Below are 19,484 nucleotides of genomic sequence, written 5' to 3'. Positions count from 1 at the left end.
TACCAAATCCGGATTAACAGTGCTCTAAATGGGACAACATATCACAATGTGGGCTACCAGCTATGTAACGAACAGGTAGAAAAGCCAACATGGGGTCACTGTAAGTGTTTCTTATTTTAGACAAAACACAAAAATAACATAACCATCCACTTCCATTCATATATTTTGAAAAAAGGCTAAATGTCCAAACGTTTACAAAATAAAGAATGTTCAGGGTTCTTATTTCCAAGCCCTGCTTTTAGGAGGCAGATCTGAAGTTTGGCTTTAGTTTGCTGTAGTTTGGTAAGCTTGATTTGTTCCTCTGCCAGGAATATCTGTGCTTCTGCTCTTTCCGTTTCTCATTTAGACATGGGGACAAGATCATTTCTATTTTTATTTAATTTTTACTTTACTGAATAGCTTAATTGGTAGTCTATGTCTACTTTATCTACGTTATCACTGTTACAACAGTTACACAAGTCAAGTGCAAAATATAAATAAAAGTATATACACTACATGATACAAATGTATTATTTGACCAATTTTAAAGTTTTACTACATTTTCTTCCTGGAATCCACCTTGAAATCCTACCCCCTGTTGGGATCAGGATAATCATGTTTTTTTGGATCAAAGTTATCCAAATCCTACTGACAAGTTTTGAACAACACAAACTGAAGGTTTCCAGATTAAAACTAGGATTGGATTCCGTAATCTAATCAGATTTCAGAATCCTTCTTTCCCTTTTGAACAACCCATTTGATCCAGGTTAAACGTTTTGAACAACTGGCCCCTGATGACACTTCAGATGATCCGAGAAAGAACAGCCACAGCCGTTTGATTTCTCCACAGTTTTTGGTAGATCTCCTCCTCTTCACCACACGGTCCGTCTGGTTTTGTGGCCATCATTTTCTATGAAAGTCAAATTAGTATGTTTGCAGCTTTTGATCATTTGACACAATCTTTCTCAGGAGATGGAGTTTCCAAATTGTCATGGGGACGTGCATGTTAAAAAATGGAGGACTATAAATTAAACTTCTAGTTTATGTTGGCTAAAAAGTTCAAAAAGTCCATTCTGTGTGTATGTGGAATTGAGTCAAAATAAACTACAAAAAGTGTGGTTCAGTTCAACAGTGTGTCTGTGTTTTAATAGTTTTTCCAAGCACTATGGCACAGGGGTCTGTGAAAACACTGAGTTTGGTCCAAGAGAGTGTAGGGGTGAATGGGGGAGGTAGCAAGATTTGGGAATCTCATTGGCAGATAATAAATGTGTCAGCAAATAGAATAGGAGCACAGATCATATTCTTGCTTTTAGTTTGATCTTTTATCCAGTTTTGGTCTCCGTGTTCAGACTGTCTGCAGCAGGGCCTTCACAGCAGCACGGTATGTTTACAGCTCCATTGTACTATTATATCTTTATAAAAACTACTGACACTGCATATAACTTAAAATAGCATTATGTGTGGAATGAGTTAAAGAGTAAAGTCTTTTTTTCTGCAGGTTTGCTCAGACAAAATGAGACTTTACGCCGTCCTGTTCCTTGTTGCCGTATCCTTGGCCGGTAATTGTATATCTTTCTTTTCCCTTGTGTCATTATGTGCATAAATAAAAAGTATACATTTAATGTTTTGTTTTTAATTTAGGGGCACTGGTCTGCAAATTTAACTAGAGCAAAAACGATTAGTCCATTAATCAAGAGGTTGATGAAGAGAAAATAAATGGTTTAAAAATGTTTTTTCTGTTTGACAGTTTTCTATCGTAGTAGTAGTAATAACTGAATATTTTGCGGTTTTGGACTTTTAGTTGAATAAAACAAGATATTTTAAGACATGACCATAGGGTCTGGAAACTTCATTTTTTCTGTATTCTAGACAAAAGGATTGGTGAATCGAGAAAGTGCTAAACGGTAGCTGGACAGATATTCTGCTGCTGGTAGATGAGGTGCATAAGAAATATAATCCTAAGGAGAAGTTAGTATTTACATTGACAAGTGCAGACAATTAAGATGCATAGAAATTAGGCTTTAGTTGTGTTGCTTTTACACATAAGAAATATAAAAGCATGAGACAAAAACACATCCTTATAAAGAATTGACTAAAACCACTCTTTTCTGAATTATACATATATTGCACATATATTTTGAACATAAACACATCTAATATATCTTGTATGTTTTGGTTTTTCTTCTCTCAGAGAGTGTGAGCATTAAGTCCTTGGTGTTCCCCTCGGAGACGAGTACCAGTTATGTGGAGATGGTCCCTCTGAAGCCCCTGAACCTGAGGGCTTTCACTCTGTGCATGCGCGTGGCTACAGAGCTCACTGGTAAACGTGAGATCATCCTGTTTGCGTACCGGACCCAACGCGCTGACGAGCTGAATGTGTGGCGTGAGCTGGACGGCAGGTAGGTAGACACAACCAAACGCCGATATTCTGAATTTAACATTTGACAATATTTAGTGATCTACCAATTTTACTGGGGGAGGAGGGGGGGTCAAAAACTGAGGAGGACACGCAGCTGGATGCTGTCCTCCTCTCCTACTTCAATGCCTAACGAATCTATCTCTTTCTCTCCCTGACCCTGTCTTTCACTGGTTGAAGCCTGAAAATATTGTAAACAAATTAATAACATAACTATTTACACTGGTCGGACTGTTGAGCTCTGTTTCAGACTGATACCTCCGGTTCAGGCTGGTCCTCATCCTCAACACGTACCTTTTTCAGTCGCGGAAAATACTTTTCAATACTCATCTGGATTGAAGCAGCAAACATTCAGTGTAATAGTAAAAAATGACATAACATTATTTATAATACGTTTATTTGATTCACAGCTGCAACATAGTGTTTTGACTTCGACAACCCAAGTGCATTTTACCGCAAACTTGCGACTAGTTAACTTTCTAAAGCAGGCGCAATCGCTTGTTTGCTAAGAGTCGGGTTGGTGAATGTGAATGTGTGATTGTGTAAAGGTGTTCACGAGATAGATACCAACCTTTCATGAACTTGTCTTGTCTTGAACTTGCCGTCTTCTCTCCTTGGTGGAGAGTTGGAGACGCTGTGCTGTGTGCACAGTGGGATCGATGGTGTTTTAAGCCTCAGTGATGCAGATGTTTTGCACTGATAGGACTGCATCCAATTTCGTTATACATGTACCACGACAATAAAGACTATTCTACTACTACGAAGTACAGGGTTTCAGGCAGAACATTTGTTAGCTAAGGTGGTAGGGTTGGCGTTGCCATTTGATGACTTAGTTAAGGCGGCAGGCACGTGTTGTTAAGGCGGCCGCCTTAACTGCAAAGTGCTGCGGGAAAGCCTGAAGTACTACAACTGCTATTTACAATACTTCTGCTACTACAGCTACTACGAAGGACACTACTACAACAAGTACTGATACTACAAAGATTAATGTACCTTTGCTTACAATACTACTGCTACTACAAATAAAACTGAAATAAAATTAGCTAATACTCATAACAACAATATTACTACTGCTACCAATAATTTTGACATGTATTCATGAGTTATTACATTAAAAATAGTTTTATATGATCACACAATTAAGGTAATACAGTACAATAACTGTGTGTTATTTGAATGTTGCATTGTTAAAGCCTCTGTACTGTTATGAATATGTGTGTTTAGATTGTCCTTTTACCTGGCGGGAGAAGGGGTTTTATTCCGAGTCCCTGACATCGGTGCCCTGCAGACCCACCTGTGTGTCACCTGGGATTCCAGCTCAGGTGCGGCCGCTCTCTTCATGGATGGGAGGAAAAGCTTGACCAAAATTTACAAGAAGGGTCACACAGTCCAACCCGGAGGCAAGGTTATCATCGGACAAGATCCTGATAATTACTTGGGTTCATTTGATGCCAAGCAGAGTTTTGTTGGGGAGATCGGTGATATTAATATGTGGGACTCCGTCCTCTCAGACCGCATGATCCAAGACATGTTCTCTGGGAAGACAGTACCAACAGGAAATGTTTTCGACTGGAAAACCACACAGCTTAACATTAACGGGGAGGTGGTGGTTGTTAATACTCAGCAGTAGCTTTAAGGTTCACACACGACATGCTGGAATCATTTCAGTATTTCAAGTAAAGCAATATAAAGCTCTGCACATCCACATTACACCTGTACGACATACAATATATGAAGATGACTTGTTGATCAAAATGCAGGTCTGTGCTCTGATGTAATGAAGATGTAAACTCATTTCTTACACTCAGTCCAATAAAAAGCATATGATGACAATTCTGTTGTGGTGGAATATATTACAATATTATCATTAGGGCTGGGTGATTAATCAAATTTATATTTTTTTTAATTACAATTTTGGCTTCCAACAATAATGAAACCAAGAATAAACGATTATTGTGCTGCATGGAATATGTTGAATATAGTTTACCAAAATGTTGAATACATGTTTAAGAGTTTTCAGAAGGTTGTGACAGTACACTTCAACATATTTGATCTAATTCATTGTGGTCTAATGTTGATATATTGTATTTATTATTTTGATATATTAAAATTATATTTTAGGAGTTTTCAGTTGGTTGTGGAAGTGCACTAACATCACAACACATTCATTTGGGTCTAATTTTTATTTGTATTATTTATTTAAATGTATTTATTTATTTTAAGTTAGTTTTTCAGTTGAATTATATTTAAAGTTCAAGAAGTCCAGTGTTTAAAAGACAAGTAAATAAAAAGGTTCAATGCAAAGTGTTTTCAAAGTCAATAAGTAATCGTGATCTCAATATTGACCAAACTTGACGTGATTATTGCACTTTTTTTAGTTATTTTTTCATAGAATGGCTTTAATGTCAGTAGATTAACCATCATCCTTGAAAACCAGAAGAAAGAATCTCATCTCTAGAAGACAAGACTGTGTTACCAACCAGGTAAAGTGCAACTGATCCAAAAGCACCAGGCCAAATGAGTATGAATTGGTTTGTGCTTATTTAATTTAACATTTGTTTGGGAATATGCAACACCTCCATCTTTAAAAATCATTTTAAAGTAATAATGCTTAGAAGAATTACAAATCAAATGGAAACTGAAAAAGCAAACTTGAAATGTAAAATGATAATTTGAAAATGTAAAGTGCAATGTAAAAAGTCAAATTTAAAATGCAAAGCTTAAATATAAAGGCTTAAACTGAAATCTTTGAAATATTTTATTGATTGAGAGAAACATCAAATATGAAACTGAAAATGTGAAATGGAAAAGCTTAAATTGAAATATTTAAATTAAAATCTCAAATAGAAAAAAAAAATATTTTAGCCTTTTCACTTAGTAATTTAAAATTTTCAATTTAACATTTTATCTTTTGAATTTGACATTTGACATTGACATTTTAAAGGAGAATTCCGGCCAATTTTTACATTAATCTTGATCGCTATTAGCTATGCGAGTACTTTCGATAGAAAAAAAACAGACCTGGATCGGTCCTAGCAAACTGGAGTTGCTGCAGCTACGTGTGCAAGCGTCCACTGAGCTACAAATGCAGTTGACAGGGCAAGTTATAGAGTGCCTTTGTGCCTAACAAAATGCAATTAATATGTCTGTGCCACAAGAACAGGGCCCTTACGTGACAACAAGATGCGTTTTCAACTCAGACATTGTTTAAATTCACCTACCTTCTTGATCCTGCCGGTGGGTAGCTTGGCCTGCTAGCTGCTAGCTGCCGTCCGTGATAAATGTGTTCAGCCAGGCTTTTGTAAAAAGTCATCACGCAGCAGTTCCGTGTGTATTTGTAGCTCATCCCTTTTATGTGTGGTCGATCTGGTGTCGGTGAGTAGGAGTCTTGGCAGTGTCGATCTGTGTGGTAGTTCCCTTAGCCAGGCAAGCAGCCTTCGTCCCCCTACTGCAACCAACAAAAATTCCCTGAGCGCCCGGTGGTCTGGTGGATGTCCCCCTCAAAATGTAATTGAGCACTGTAGTGGTTATGACCATTTCAGTGACTATGTAACTACATGGAAACGGGATAAACGATGTCTGTGGCTTCCACAGTAATAGCAGGGCGCTAATACGGTCAAAAGCGAAACCGCTTTTTATCGCGTTTGATGGTGTGTGTCACAGTAGTCAAATTTCCCTTTTGACTCTCCTCAATGATGCTATCAATGATCTACGAGGAAGAGAAGAGTTTTGTTAATTTAACAATACAGCAACTACGATGCAAGTTCCCATGTTAACTACAACTAAAATATGTATTTTGGTCTGCATCATGATTACATTCATCAACTGCCAAACTTATTTATTGACATGGAATAACAATAAAAAATGTTTCTTCAAAATTGCTATGTTCCAATTAGGCTTAACAGCCGAGGGGAAATATATATTCCTGTCTTAACTTAATTTTCACGAAACATGTAGTTACAGCATTTTGGCTTTGTCAGCTCTATTGTAAGTATAATTTAAGTCCCATTGTTCCTTGTTAATTATTCTTTTGTTTTTGTCTATCTTTATCATGTAATGTTTAAATCAAGCAGCTACATGCAAACACCAGAAACCAAAATCAGTTTTGCATAGGATACAAATGCCAACATGAAAACGGAGAAAGGAGTTGTAACTTACAGAGGCTTCTCATCTGTCCAATCCATTCAGCATTGGTGCAGGTTTATAAGTCTCACCTTCCTTAGTGTAGTAATTCTGACAGATGTATTCAACCATTTCTCCAGGTCTGTACTGGGATTTAAAAGTTCCCTTGGTGTCTGCATCTGCAAGGTGTGGGGGTGCCTCACAACCTGAAGGAGCTGAAAGTAAAACACACACACACAAACACACACATACACGAAAAAAAAGTATTTTTCTTATTGAAGTATGTAAATGTACACACTGCCAGTTTATTAGCAAAAACTAATACAGTCTTATATAACAGCTCTGCAATACATCCTATACTTTCATTAAGGTTTTAATGTTCAGGTCTTGTTCAAACCCTTTTAAAGATGTGTTATACAACTGTATTTAACCCTCATGCTTTCCTTAAAAAAATAACACTGGACACCTTCAAGGCAAAAATGTCCACGCACACAAAAACTGTTATTAAATGTTACTTATTTGAAGTATTTCATTTTTTATTACAAAAATAATATAATAATATTTTCCATATAATGAATAATATGTAGATGGGGCTTTGGTGGGGATTAGAGGCTTTGATATGTCAAAGATAAGCAACAAAATTAATTTGATTGCATTAGTATTTTTTACATAGTGCCATATTTGGACACCTTCGAGGCAAAAATGTACATGTCCAAAAAACTGTTATTAAATCATCATATATCAATATTTTTTTCTGCTTTTCTTTCATAAATCACTTAAACAACTTCTAAGTTGCTCAAAACTACCAAACATTCAATAGGTTTTTAGAATTTTAACCCTTTAAATGCCAGTTTTAAATCTTTGAAGTAACAATTATTTATGAAAAACCCAACAAAACATGAATTATTTTCCATAAAATAAATCATAGGGCAATGAGGCTTTGGTGGTGATTAGAGTCTTGGATATGTCAAAGATAAGCAACAAAATTAATTTGATTGCATTAGTATTTTTTATGTAGTTCCAGATACTCCCTCTGGACACCTTCGTGGACAAAAATGCCCCATTGACTTCCATTATAACCACATGTTTTTATCTCACTGCCTTTACAGTATAAAACCATGCATTCTGTAATGTCAGCATTTCATTTTGAACAAAAGTGGTGATATTTGACATTTTTACAGTATTTCACCAGATTAAACCATTTTGCCCTTGTAGGCCGATGCATGAAGTCATTGTATTTTTGCCAGTTATATGGAGCCGTGTGTGTGTGTGTGTGTGTGTGTGTGTGAGTTTGTGTAAATCTGTAAGCAAGCAATGATCATTTTATGGCTGAAAAAAGGCATCTTTTGAAGGATGCATTTTATGTGTATTTAAAGACGTGCTTGAATAAAAACATTGGCCCTCATTTATGAAACGTGCGTACGACCTAAAACAGGCGTACGACGGGCGTACGCCGATTCCTACGTAAAGCTCGGCATTTATCAATTTGGACGTGAGTGTAGGCTGCGATCAAATCTCACGTCTGGTCTGAACTCGTGTACGCAAGTTTTCGAGTCAGTGTGGCCTTGCGGTGCAGCATATACTCAGTTTAACAGGAGAAGCAGAAGTCATCAGTTGATCACGTATCAGCAATGGCAGATCTGGCTCTTTTAGAAGACCTCTATGCGCCGGTCTGCAACATTGTTTTAGCCTGGGGGGTTCTGCACAACATCGCACAGGAAGACACGGTGCCATAAATGTAGCGATGTAGCCAGATGACCCGATGCCCAGAGAGCAGTGTCCAGAACAGCCCCAACTGGGGGCTATATGAAGGAGACAGGATATTATTCCTCACTTTTAAAATGTAGCCTATAGTGTTATGTTTGGCAATGATATTCAATACTGGAAACGATGACGATGCACAACATTTTTATTTATTCTTCAGGTTTTTGTTTCTCTTTCAAGTGAATGATTTATTTCTGCCATTGACCAAGTTATTTTGGCTTGTTTTTTCCAGCCCCTCTGCTGTCAGGAGACAGGGTCCAGCACGGGGGGGCAGAGGACACGCGCTCTCCCTCAGCTGTTGCCTCGTTCCGACGAACACGAGTAAAATAAAAGACACTGCATAAACTCCGCTACCGTGTGTTTATTTAATTATAGGTACACCTACATGTAGGCCTAATTAGATTGCAATAGAAGCTTGTATATTACTATTAGGACTATAGAAAATGTGTCAAGGATGTATACATTAAATAGGCTAAACTTCAGCTGGAGTCCGATTTACTACGGCAACACTGTTGACCGCATCAGTGATCTCTTTTCATCCCGCATTCTTTCTACAGCCTTTAATACCAGTTTTCAGGCTGCCAAATAGTACACACGTTAGTGCAAATGAACCGGAGATATCAGGGTTTCAATCTCCACCTCTGAAAAGTTCCGCTTCTCAGCCGGATTACGGTTTTTCGGGTGAATTAATTCCCTGCACCACAAGGAGACAAAGCAAGTGGTGTGTGTGTGTGTGTGTGTGTGTGTGTGTGTGTGTGTGTGTGTACTCATATTGAATGCAACTTCTACAAACAACTGCTCTCCTGTTGGAGATAATATCTTAAAAGTCCACAAGAGAGCGCTAAAGTCCTTCAAGTATCATAGTATACACTGTTATTTATTGTTTGTTTGTCTTGCTCTATGGTTTCCCAGTCGAAAACATTTCCTGTTGGTACTGTCTTCCCAGAGAACATGTCTTGGATCATGCGGTCTGAGAGGACGGAGTCCCACATATTAATATCACCGATCTCCCCAACAAAACTCTGCTTGGCATCAAATGAACCCAAGTAATTATCAGGATCTTGTCCGATGATAACCTTGCCTCCGGGTTGGACTGTGTGACCCTTCTTGTAAATTTTGGTCAAGCTTTTCCTCCCATCCATGAAGAGAGCGGCCGCACCTGAGCTGGAATCCCAGGTGACACACAGGTGGGTCTGCAGGGCACCGATGTCAGGGACTCGGAATAAAACCCCTTCTCCCACCAGGTAAAAGGACAATCTAAACACACATATTCATAACAGTACAGAGGCTTTAACAATGCAACATTCAAATAACACACAGTTATTGTACTGTATTACCTTAATTGTGTGATCATATAAAACTATTTTTAATGTAATAACTCATGAATACATTACATTATTATTATTATCATTATTATTATTATTATCAATATTTTGCACACCCTGCACTTGTAAGGTCACAGTCAAAGTCAAGGTGAACTTTATTATCCCACAAGGGGAAATTCATGTGGTCATTCATTAAGCGCCCTTAATGCAACATATTCTCTAAAAACAGACACCACAGACAAACCAGTAAAATATATAAAGAAAAGAAAAGAATAACAATACTGCAGAAATGACAATCCAACATCTGACGTTGACAAAACATAAAATATAAAATATTATCAGGTAGCTAAAAAAAAAAAAAAAAAAGGTAAAAGAGATCTACAATCCAGTTAAAGTGCCAGTGTGGAAACCGTACAGCCTTCATTCTTTCCCTTTCTAAAACAGTTTTATATTGTGCATATTATACAGTATCTCTTCTGTAGGCCTATATATGTTTATCACTGTAGCAGTACTTTGCCTTATTGTTTATTCCCTTTTTATCATGTTCACTGCATGCACCAAATACACCAAGGCAAATTCCTTGCAAGTTACTTAATAATAAATATGATTCTGATTATTTCATTTAATTTGACTGTCCATGCAAGAAGTTACAGCCTAAACTGACAAAGTTCCATGATGAACAATACTTTTTTTCAAAACTGTGTTACTTCTTTTCAGAGATTTGTTTTAGTTAACTGATGCTCCTTAGTGGGTGGACTGCTTCATGGTTTGGGGTTTATTTTAGAATTTTTATATTTTTATATATATATATATATATATATATATATATATATATATATATATATATTATTTTTTTTTTTAAATTTTGGATCAGATTAATTTGCTGTTTCTATGACGCATTTCTGCATCTGTCAAGAGAAGACACCCATCAGCTGCAGGAGTCTGTTAAACTCCATCAGCACAGAAACGGTAAGAACAGACGAGCTTTGTAAAGCTGTTGTATAGCTCGGTCTTTAATGTTACACTGTGAAGGAGTACTCAGATCTTGTAAAAGTAGCAATACAATAGAATCATATATATATATATATATATATATATATATATATATATATATATATATATATATATATATATATATATATATATATACATATTATGTTACTGGATTATAATTATTAATGCATTGCAGTAATGTGTCCATCACTTCAATATTGTAGCTAAAGGTGGAGCTCATTTAAATTACTTTACACACAGCTATAACCATATAGCTTGATCTGTAATAATATATCATAGTTTAATTTATATTTTGTATTACATCTTCAAAGTAATTAAAGTTATCAAATGAAATAGTAAAGTAAAAAGTACACTATCTAACATTACCTCAACGTACAACGTAGCATAAAATTGAAAAACATTTAAGGAAAGTACAAAACAGTTTTTAAGTACATAACTTGAGTAAAGTACAAAGCTTACTGAAGAGCCCCATCTCACTGTCTTGATTTTATGATTATTATTTCATTAGGTGTTGATTCACAGATGGATGACCATCTTTTAGAAGAGAAGACAAACACCAACAGCGCAACGTTGTGCTCATCTGCTGAGGTAGGACCACAATCAAGACTTGTTTTTATTTAAATAAAGTTAAAGTCTTTTTTCCCATGTACAATGTTACCTGACTCACCGTTGGAGTCCTTCTACGGCTTGCATCAGCATGAAACTCTCCCTGTTAACGCTAACTCCTTAGTAGAAAAGATCCAGAACTGCGTTAGAAAATACCTGGTTCTTTGAGAAAAAGTGGAAAGTACAAGCATGTGTAAACTACGACTCCCAGGGTGCATTTCGAGAAGAAAAATCCAATCACAGAGCTCACCAAGCTTCTTTTGTTCCCAACTCTGTTACTGTAACTTACTGTTTTGAGTTTACTACCGCTCTGATTCGCGCCTCTGACTAGCTTCTCCATGACAACGGCGGCAGAGGCTCTGAGGTATTGCATTAAAACTGATGGCCATAACATGAACTTATAGACTCCTGTTTCCATGTTCAGTGACAATGATGATATCGTAACCATAGCAACAGTGATGCTCTGGTTAACTGACTGGATGAAACATACCTGACCATGGTTTAAACTGTGTACAAACACAATTTATAACATTCAGCGTGACTTAAAAACAGCGTGGCTTTGTTCCTTTCTTAAGTGGAGATAGGAAGAAAGTATAAGATAGTACACTGTTGTGTGTTTCAGCGCCCCCTGTTCCGCAATGCTTGTAACTACGTGTAATTACCTAACCTCTGGAACCTGACGGGCGTCAGGACCCAGAGGAAATCTGCACCGCAGCCATGTGCTAAACATGGCGGACCCAAACAAGACAGATGAATTGCAGTTCTACAGTGAAATATTAAGGTGCGTAGCTGTCTGTTATGGGAAATATAAGCAAATTCATCGACAGGGGATTATACATTTTAGATATTACCTCGCTCAGTGACTGTGTCATATATTTTATGTTGTCCGAGCTCTTTAACTGTTGTCCCATGGTGGGACGGTTTACGTTAACTAGCTAGTTAGTGGTAGAACCTGTGCGTCTCTGAACATTACGTTACCTTGATATGTTTTTGAATTATTATGGTTATTCTCGGTTGTGTACAGAGGAAGTATATTCAGCTCCGCAAAAAGTACTAATAACGTTACCACACTGTAAAAATCCTCTGTAACTTACAAGTAACATTAACGTTAAAAGTCCTGCAGTAAAATATAGACTATAAAGTTAACGTTACACTTTATTTAATCAGCAAGTCGCATTGATAAAGATCTAATTTTGAATGTAACCTGAGTACATAGGGAACAGCATACGAATTATAAATAACTACATTCTAAAATATCCATGCTGTAGCTGTAAAACGGAATACAAATACAAGCGTATGATGCAAAAAAAAAAAAAAAAAAAAAACAGTCAAGCTGTAAGCTGCAACAAGTAGGCTAAACCGAAAAATAATCAAGTGATTGGAAATAGATCACATTTATATCACATTAAACTAAAGTTTGGGTTTAACAAAAATAGAGACAATCACCTTAAAGACAATAAAGACATCACCTTTGACTTTGAGAAACTGAGATGGATTTTTTTTCCTTCTCTTTTTTAATTTTTCTTAAATTTTATAGACCAAACTATTAATCTAAAAAAATCTGATCTGAACACTTCCTTCACCACTGTTGAATAACATGTCTGCGCCAGGTCTCATGAGTGTGAGTCATGAGCATACAGTATGACTTTTGATGACACTGGAAACACAACATACTTTAATTGTTATATTAGAAATAAATGTACCACAGAGTTGCCAGTAGAGCATGCAACAAACCATCCATATATATAAACACACAAACCATCCTGTATTCATGATCTAGAAGTCTCCCATTGCCATACTTCCACAGTGCTACATAGTAACATGTTAAAGGAACACACTGACTTATTGGGACTTTATTCACCGTGTCTCCCCAGACTTAGATAAGTCCATACATACCCTTCTCATCTCCGTGCGTGTCGTAACTCTGTCTGACGCACCTACCGCTAGCCTCGCTTAGCACAGATGCTGGAGTAACAGGCTCCATCCAGCCTACTGCTCCCAATAAGTGCCAAAATAACATTTTCCTATTTACATGTTGTGATTTGTATAGTCACATAGTGTACAAATGACAAGGTCACATGAGACACAGCCATCTTCTAACCGTATACAAACTGGGTACTATATTCTCAGAAAGGCGAAGCACTGCTACTTCTGCTACTTGGGTGGAATGATTTGCTCGCAGCACCTGAGAAGTCCTGTGTTGAGGAGCAGAGAGTTTGCGTGGAGTTAGCGCTAATCACTCCGCCCAAGTAGCAGTGCTTTGCCTTCTGAGAATATAGTTCCCAGTTTGTATACAGTTAGAATATGGCTGTGTCTCATGTGACCTGGTTATTTGTTATCTGTGACTATACAAATCACAACATGTAAATAAGAACATGTTTGCGTTATTTTGTCACTTATTGGGAGCAGTAGGCTGGATGGAGCCAGTTACCTCCAGGATCTGCGCTAAGCAAGGCTAACAGTGGGGGGCGTCAGACAGAGCTTCAACACGAACGGAGATGAGAAGGGTATTTATGGACATATCTAACACTCTGGGATACGGTGAATAAGCTAAAGTCCCAATAAGTCGGCGTGTTCCTTTAATGAAATTGGCTATTACTGAATGCACTAAAATAACATGTAATATCTATATTACATGTTAATACACAATATTTTGACAATTACAAACTCAGCCTTGAAAATATAGCAAGTATTAAAGGATATACAGTTGATACAAGATATTTACATACACTTAAAAAAAAAAAACACAAACATTTATTTCTTTACTGTCATACATTAAATCAGAGTAAACTTTTTCTGTTTTAGATCAATACATATTAACATATTTTTTGCATTTGTTAAATGTCAGAATCGAGCGAGGGAGAATTTTTATGAATTTTCTTTTATCACTTTCATCAAAGTCAGAAGTGGCTACTTTGGCTCCACTACAGCTCTGTGTCTGTCCCTCTGCTTCTGTTTCACTCACCACTGAGTCTGACTTAATATCCTGCCCACAACACTATCTGACTATCTGTTACTGTGTATTATGTTGAAAGTTTGTAATTTATTAAATAATTGCTTAGTTGTTTTATGTTGGAGTTTGTAACATTCGAAACTGAATTGGAATTTCATTTTTCCAGATATAGGTTATCGGGTTTCATTAGCTACTAATAATCGGTATCAGTATCAGCCTGGAAAAAACAGTATCGGTCAATTCCTAATAAAAAGACATCAAATGTCCATAGCTGAACATTATTTTCTTTCTTTTAATTCCAGTCCATCTGAACTGTTTGCAGCCCGGTCCAGGAGTCACAAGATCCCAGTCAGAGGACAGAAGGACTTCTTCCCCAATGACTCAGACGAGCAAAGACAGCGGCTTGAGCAGAGTCTGAATGAGCAATGGAGCCTCATATCCGAGGAGAGAGTGGAGAAGCTGTGAGTAGCATGGGCGTAGCATCTATCCATCCAGGAGTAACATCCATGAGCTCTGTTGTCATCGACTGTGAAAGACAGACAATAAGTAATCATAAATGTTGCTGTTTGCAAACAACTCTGAAAGCTTGGGTTTCTGAATGTTCCTTGAATGCAACAGTAAGGGGGTTTTAAGCACTCCTTGCTCCGCAAAAAGTAAAGATGAATAGATGTGCACAGTGATGGATTGCAGAGTCAAGCAACTTTCACAGCTCTGCAAGTTTTAATTTTAACCCAATAAAATGTCTTGAAAGTAGAAGCTGAAGGGTAGGAAATCTTAATGCTCCTTTAATCAACATTTTATGTTAACAATGAGTAAAATGACTGCATGTAATGTGAAATGCGTCTTTTACAGAGATGAGTGAGTAGAGCATTATCATTAGCTCTGCAGCCCTACAGAACTTTATTTTTTGCCTTTTTTTTAGGTGGCCAGAAAAAGTCTATTCTCCTTTTTGTATTTAATGATATGCTTTGTCAATAATGATTAATTATATGTGGGTTGAAGGTCAGGTTGTGCTGCAGTGAAATAGATACTGTCTGTTTTTATTTTACTGTAGAGGAAACCTAGTAAAGGCCACATGGATTTTAAGTGAGCAGATTGTGGAGCTCCAGTCTCCAGCTGTGAGTACTGTATCGATAAATGAAACAATCTTTCAATACACACACCTCTCTTATCATATAAATCACTAGTCAAATAATAATACTGTGTCTTACAGCATTTGTTATTTTTATATAGGGGAAGTTTTGGCAGACGATGGGCTTTTCTGCCAAAGGCAAGCAGTTCCTCCTCCCCGAAGAGGCTCTCTACCTGATGGAGTGTGTGAGTAGCAGTTAAAACCTGGTCTCGAGGGTGTGGTTTACACATCATTAGTTGTGTTATTCAGTAATATTTAAATAGCACATGTGATCTATAAAATACGGATTGATGACCTCTGTGAGTGGCTGTGTGAACAGGGAAATGTGCAGGTGTTTTACCAGGACCTGCCTCTGTCCATCCAGGACGGGTACGAGATGTTTCTGTCCTCGAGCACAGTGAGCCTCCAGCAATATCAGGTAAATGTCCCAACAGATATTCTTAAGGATGACTGCGCTGCCAAAACTGGTCTAATGACTCTTTTAATCACAAAGGTGTTCGGGCATTTGAAGAGGCTTGGCTATGTGGTGCACAGGTTCCACCCCAGGTAACACAATCTCAACGCCCCATTCAGACAGGATTAGAAAATACAGTCAGGCTTTGAAATATAAGATAATAGGTCAGTTAGCCTATCACTTTTCTGAAAGAAGGATATTCCATTAGTCAATCCAATATCTATACCCATAATTAATCCCTTTTAGACATTTCACACTACATTATGTTGTGTGTAAAGAGACAAATCCTGTCAAAATGGATGTTTAACAATTCTATTTTGCACGCATAACCTGGATGTGTGTGTGTTTGGCTTCTTACAGTTCGGAGCCATCGTCCTACGCGAGGCAACTGAACCTGCCTCAGTGTCGCGACAGAGCGGGAAGACAACTGAAGAGGAAGCGCAGCGCCAGCCCAACATCCAGGTAAACACAGCCCTGTACTAGGCCTGTGCCGATCGAATGGTATATTATCGACCATTGAAGGGATGATCGACGATTGCTTTTTCTTACACCGATATCAAGGCGATTTAAACTAACTTACTATTGTAACTAAGATGTTATAAATAAATCTCTAGAATCTGCGGCCAACTGTGCATTCAGAGAGGTTTCTGGCGGAGCGGCAAGTCCGTCCACTGACCCTGTTGATCAGCAAGAAGGAATTTTAAATTAAATTGAAATAAATGAAACCAGTTTGCCATCTCTTTTTCATGGATCTGACCGCTAATGGGCTATGCTTATTTCAGACAGTTCCCCAGCTGCCAGCATGCATCCACACATTTATGCATACGCACGCACGCAATGCACGTTACACAATGTTTGCTCTTGCTGTAGTAACACTGAAGCACAAGAAGAATCCACAGCTGACCGACTGGAGGAGGGTAAACACGGCTACGAAGGTGAGGAGGATGAAAAACTTCCTGAGTCACAGCTGACGCTGTCTCCGGAGACTTCAAGCACCCAGGCTGCCACTGCGAGTTCAGCACACAAAGGCGGGGGCAGGACCTGGTGGATGACGGACGTTCTCAAGGACCGACCAGATCAGCGGCCTGCCTCTAGGACCTCACGCTGGGACTTCAGCTCCATCCCTTTCCCAGACCTGGGATCCAGGAAGTGCCTCTCCAGCTGCCTGGCCTCCCCAGACCCCTCTCTGCTCCCTGGGTCTTTGGCTGTGGGAGTCTGTGACATTGCCCTCTGGACCCAAAAAATAAACCTGAGGGAGGTGAAGATGTCCTCAAAGGAGCAGAAGAGGGAAGAGGACAAGCGGAGGCGGCGGTGGGACGTCAACAAAGACAGAGAGGTTTGTAGCAACATAACATCAAAATGCATCTGAAAAATGGTTCCACACAAATTCTGGGAAATCATAGTTTATTTTCAAGTGATATGTAAAAATGGGATTATGGGGGGATCACATTGTAAATTCCTTTTAAGGTTCAGCAGTGCAGAAACTGGGCGGAGTATAGGAAGCTCCTGGCAAGACGGCAGGGGAAGCGTAAAGGCCGACCAGAACACCTGTGGGACAGGGAAGTCACTCCTTTACATGACCCAAGACAACCAATCCCCACTGGTGAGATCCCGTGAACCTAGTCTGTAAAGTTCACTTAATATAGTTTCTGGATTTTATTCTACATCGATAAGTGGTGTCCGAATCAAGTCCGTGACATTTGCTTTTTTCTTCAAGGGGAGCTGCTGGATAAAATCAGTGTGATCGAATCCACACATTTGCTGGAGGGGGCGTCCAGGTATCAGTTGTTTCTTTTTTCCTGTTATTACACTGATAATTGGTCAAAAGTGGAAATGATTTGCCTTACCTGATGCCAGTTCAGTCAGGAGAGGCTGATTTATAGTTTTATGTAGCCCCTATGCAATTGGCCTACAAAGTTGTTGTGAGCATTAATACTTGTACTTGTGTGTCTGCGTCACTCTGCAGTCACACCACCAAAAGTTAGCGGTAGAGTTTAAATGCTACTGTGTAAAGTTTCTTTTGGATGTTCACACAATGGCGACTTCAGCCGAGCGGCTCATGTTGGGGTTGGAGCTAATAAATGTTGAACAACAATTACTTTAACTGAGATTGCTGCAACGCCACAAGAGAGAAGGTGTGGAGGAGGAGTTGTGTCCGGCCACCGAGAGACATGGACGAGGAAACCAAGCGGACCACTTACAGTTGTTAGGGTCTGCTGCGTCGCTCCGACGTGTAGTTAAGTTTCTCGGGAGGTGCGCGTCAGGCTACGACATAGGGTACGCATCTACACCGTATCTATGGCATAGATTCAATGCTGAAGAATAAACTGGCCTTAAGTTGGCTTTTAGACAAAAAAAAAAAAAAAAAAGCCCTATGTTAAAAAAATGCAAAGGGGCTGTGTTTGTGTTGCGGTGAGATGGTGAAATATTGTTTAGCAACATTTTCAAAAATGAGAGAAGTGCATACAAATGACAGGAGTTAAGGACGTGGCTTATTTGTGACGTGACTTAATGTGAACTGAGCTCGTCTTACTGCTATCACAACTAATGATCTTTGATTTACAAATACATGTGGACTCTGAGACAAAGGAGGCTCTGGTGTTTGTCACCACCTCATTGTACAGTGAGGTTGATGTTATTGTACTATATGGAGAGTGAGTCATTCAGGGAATAACCTTGTGCTTTGTCCGCTCAGGTTAAAAGGCTCCGATGACTGGAGGATTAGTTTCAATGTTTACCAGCCTGATTCAGTGGCGGACTTCAAGAAGAGCAACCCGGGGAAACCTTACTCCCGGATGTGTGTGTGCAGGTAAGCAATCACACAAATTGACCGAGGGCACGTTTACTCAAGATAGGCTTACAGTAAACAACAGACATTTGAATGAAATTAAATAAATATCACAGTGGTTGCAGATGAATGGCGCTTTTGTCTCATCTTTATTTTTCAATTTTTGATTAATCTTTGGTCAGAAAATACTAATAAAGATTCATCACAACTTCCTAGAATGGAAGAACACGTTTACCCATGTCTCTCACAAAACTAAGATCACGTGTCTCCCTGTTGTGTCTCAGTTTCGATGGCCCTGTGCCGGACCTGCGAGCCATCAAGCTGCTGAGCTTCCAGAGTGGAGACATCCCAGTGGTCTTTGCTGTAGTGGACCACGGGGACATCTCCTTCTACACCTTCAAAGACTTCCAGCTGCCCACTGATGTGTTCCCCTGAGACCTGTAAAACATGTACCAACCCTGAACGCATCCGGGACTTTTATAATAATCTGCATCTGTCTGCTTGGCTGGACATACAAAACATATAACTAATCATTGATGTTACAGATGAAAAGAAAAGAAAAAAATACTGAAAATGATATTTTGTGTGTCTGGCCAGTGATTTACAATGCAAAGGGAGTTTAATTGTCAAAGTTTTAATCTCTCGGTCAGATCTGTGCAGATACTACCTCGAAGCAGATCTCAAATTGGACCTATTTTAATTCTACCCATTCTTTATCAGTTTTTAGGCTTTGTTTACACTCCTGACAGTGCTGTCAGAGAGAAAAGGTGTTTTCCCTATTCATTTCTGGGACCAACAGACCATCAGAGTGACTTATGTGAACTGTTTAGTTCAGACTTTATATTGTTTATTTTCTGCAACAACAACACGAAGATAGATTGAGTTCTTTATTCTTAGTGGGAAATAAATGTTTGCTGCAACACTCAAATAC

General features: G+C 38.5%; 3 protein-coding genes across 5 annotated transcripts; 2 read left to right on the top strand and 1 right to left on the bottom strand.

Moving 5' to 3' along the window:
• The first annotated feature begins 1,281 nt into the window (after positions 1-1,281).
• LOC114569742 (pentraxin fusion protein) lies at positions 1,282-4,228 on the top strand. Its single transcript, XM_028599789.1, has 4 exons — positions 1,282-1,360; positions 1,478-1,538; positions 2,171-2,378; positions 3,620-4,228. The coding sequence occupies exons 2-4, from the start codon at positions 1,493-1,495 to the stop codon at positions 4,023-4,025; spliced, it is 660 nt and encodes a 219-aa protein (XP_028455590.1). The 5' UTR covers positions 1,282-1,360; positions 1,478-1,492; the 3' UTR covers positions 4,026-4,228.
• Positions 4,229-6,672: 2,444 nt separating this feature from the next.
• On the top strand, positions 6,673-19,130 carry tsen54 (TSEN54 tRNA splicing endonuclease subunit). Of its 3 annotated transcripts, XM_028599435.1 has the most exons (15): positions 6,673-6,738; positions 9,228-9,525; positions 11,129-11,208; positions 11,849-12,007; positions 14,482-14,640; positions 15,234-15,297; positions 15,413-15,496; positions 15,631-15,729; positions 15,805-15,857; positions 16,126-16,227; positions 16,636-17,101; positions 17,233-17,368; positions 17,483-17,543; positions 18,461-18,574; positions 18,838-19,130. In XM_028599435.1, the coding sequence occupies exons 4-15, from the start codon at positions 11,955-11,957 to the stop codon at positions 18,986-18,988; spliced, it is 1,542 nt and encodes a 513-aa protein (XP_028455236.1). In that variant the 5' UTR covers positions 6,673-6,738; positions 9,228-9,525; positions 11,129-11,208; positions 11,849-11,954; the 3' UTR covers positions 18,989-19,130. The 3 variants fall into 3 exon arrangements, with proteins under 3 accessions (XP_028455236.1, XP_028455237.1, XP_028455235.1); XM_028599436.1 differs by lacking the exons at positions 6,673-6,738; positions 9,228-9,525 and adding an exon at positions 10,511-10,575 and having other exon boundaries at positions 15,676-15,729; XM_028599434.1 differs by lacking the exons at positions 6,673-6,738; positions 9,228-9,525 and adding an exon at positions 10,512-10,575.
• LOC114570187 (pentraxin fusion protein-like) lies at positions 9,133-11,544 on the bottom strand. Its single transcript, XM_028600443.1, has 2 exons — positions 11,288-11,544; positions 9,133-9,538 (listed from the first exon to the last, which is right to left on the bottom strand). The coding sequence occupies exons 1-2, from the start codon at positions 11,317-11,319 to the stop codon at positions 9,133-9,135; spliced, it is 438 nt and encodes a 145-aa protein (XP_028456244.1). The 5' UTR covers positions 11,320-11,544.
• Positions 19,131-19,484: the final 354 nt, after the last annotated feature.

The sequence above is a fragment of the Perca flavescens genome, chromosome 15 (genome assembly GCF_004354835.1).
Source record: "Perca flavescens isolate YP-PL-M2 chromosome 15, PFLA_1.0, whole genome shotgun sequence".
Classification (NCBI taxonomy): domain Eukaryota; kingdom Metazoa; phylum Chordata; class Actinopteri; order Perciformes; family Percidae; genus Perca; species Perca flavescens.
This window is presented reverse-complemented; position numbering and strand designations above follow the sequence as displayed.

Coding starts and splice junctions, on each gene's coding strand:
- LOC114569742 (XM_028599789.1), top strand. CDS start 1,493: ATGAGACTTTACGCCGTCCTGTTCCTTGTTGCCGTATCCTTGGCCG. Junction 1,539..2,170: donor TGTTGCCGTATCCTTGGCCG/GTAATTGTATAT, acceptor TTCTTCTCTCAG/AGAGTGTGAGCATTAAGTCC. Junction 2,379..3,619: donor TGGCGTGAGCTGGACGGCAG/GTAGGTAGACAC, acceptor ATGTGTGTTTAG/ATTGTCCTTTTACCTGGCGG.
- LOC114570187 (XM_028600443.1), bottom strand. CDS start 11,319: ATGCTGATGCAAGCCGTAGAAGGACTCCAACG. Junction 9,539..11,287: donor GCCGTAGAAGGACTCCAACG/GTGAGTCAGGTA, acceptor ATGTGTGTTTAG/ATTGTCCTTTTACCTGGTGG.
- tsen54 (XM_028599435.1), top strand. CDS start 11,955: ATGGCGGACCCAAACAAGACAGATGAATTGCAGTTCTACAGTGAAATA. Junction 14,641..15,233: donor GAGGAGAGAGTGGAGAAGCT/GTGAGTAGCATG, acceptor ATTTTACTGTAG/AGGAAACCTAGTAAAGGCCA. Junction 17,369..17,482: donor AAGACAACCAATCCCCACTG/GTGAGATCCCGT, acceptor TTTTTCTTCAAG/GGGAGCTGCTGGATAAAATC.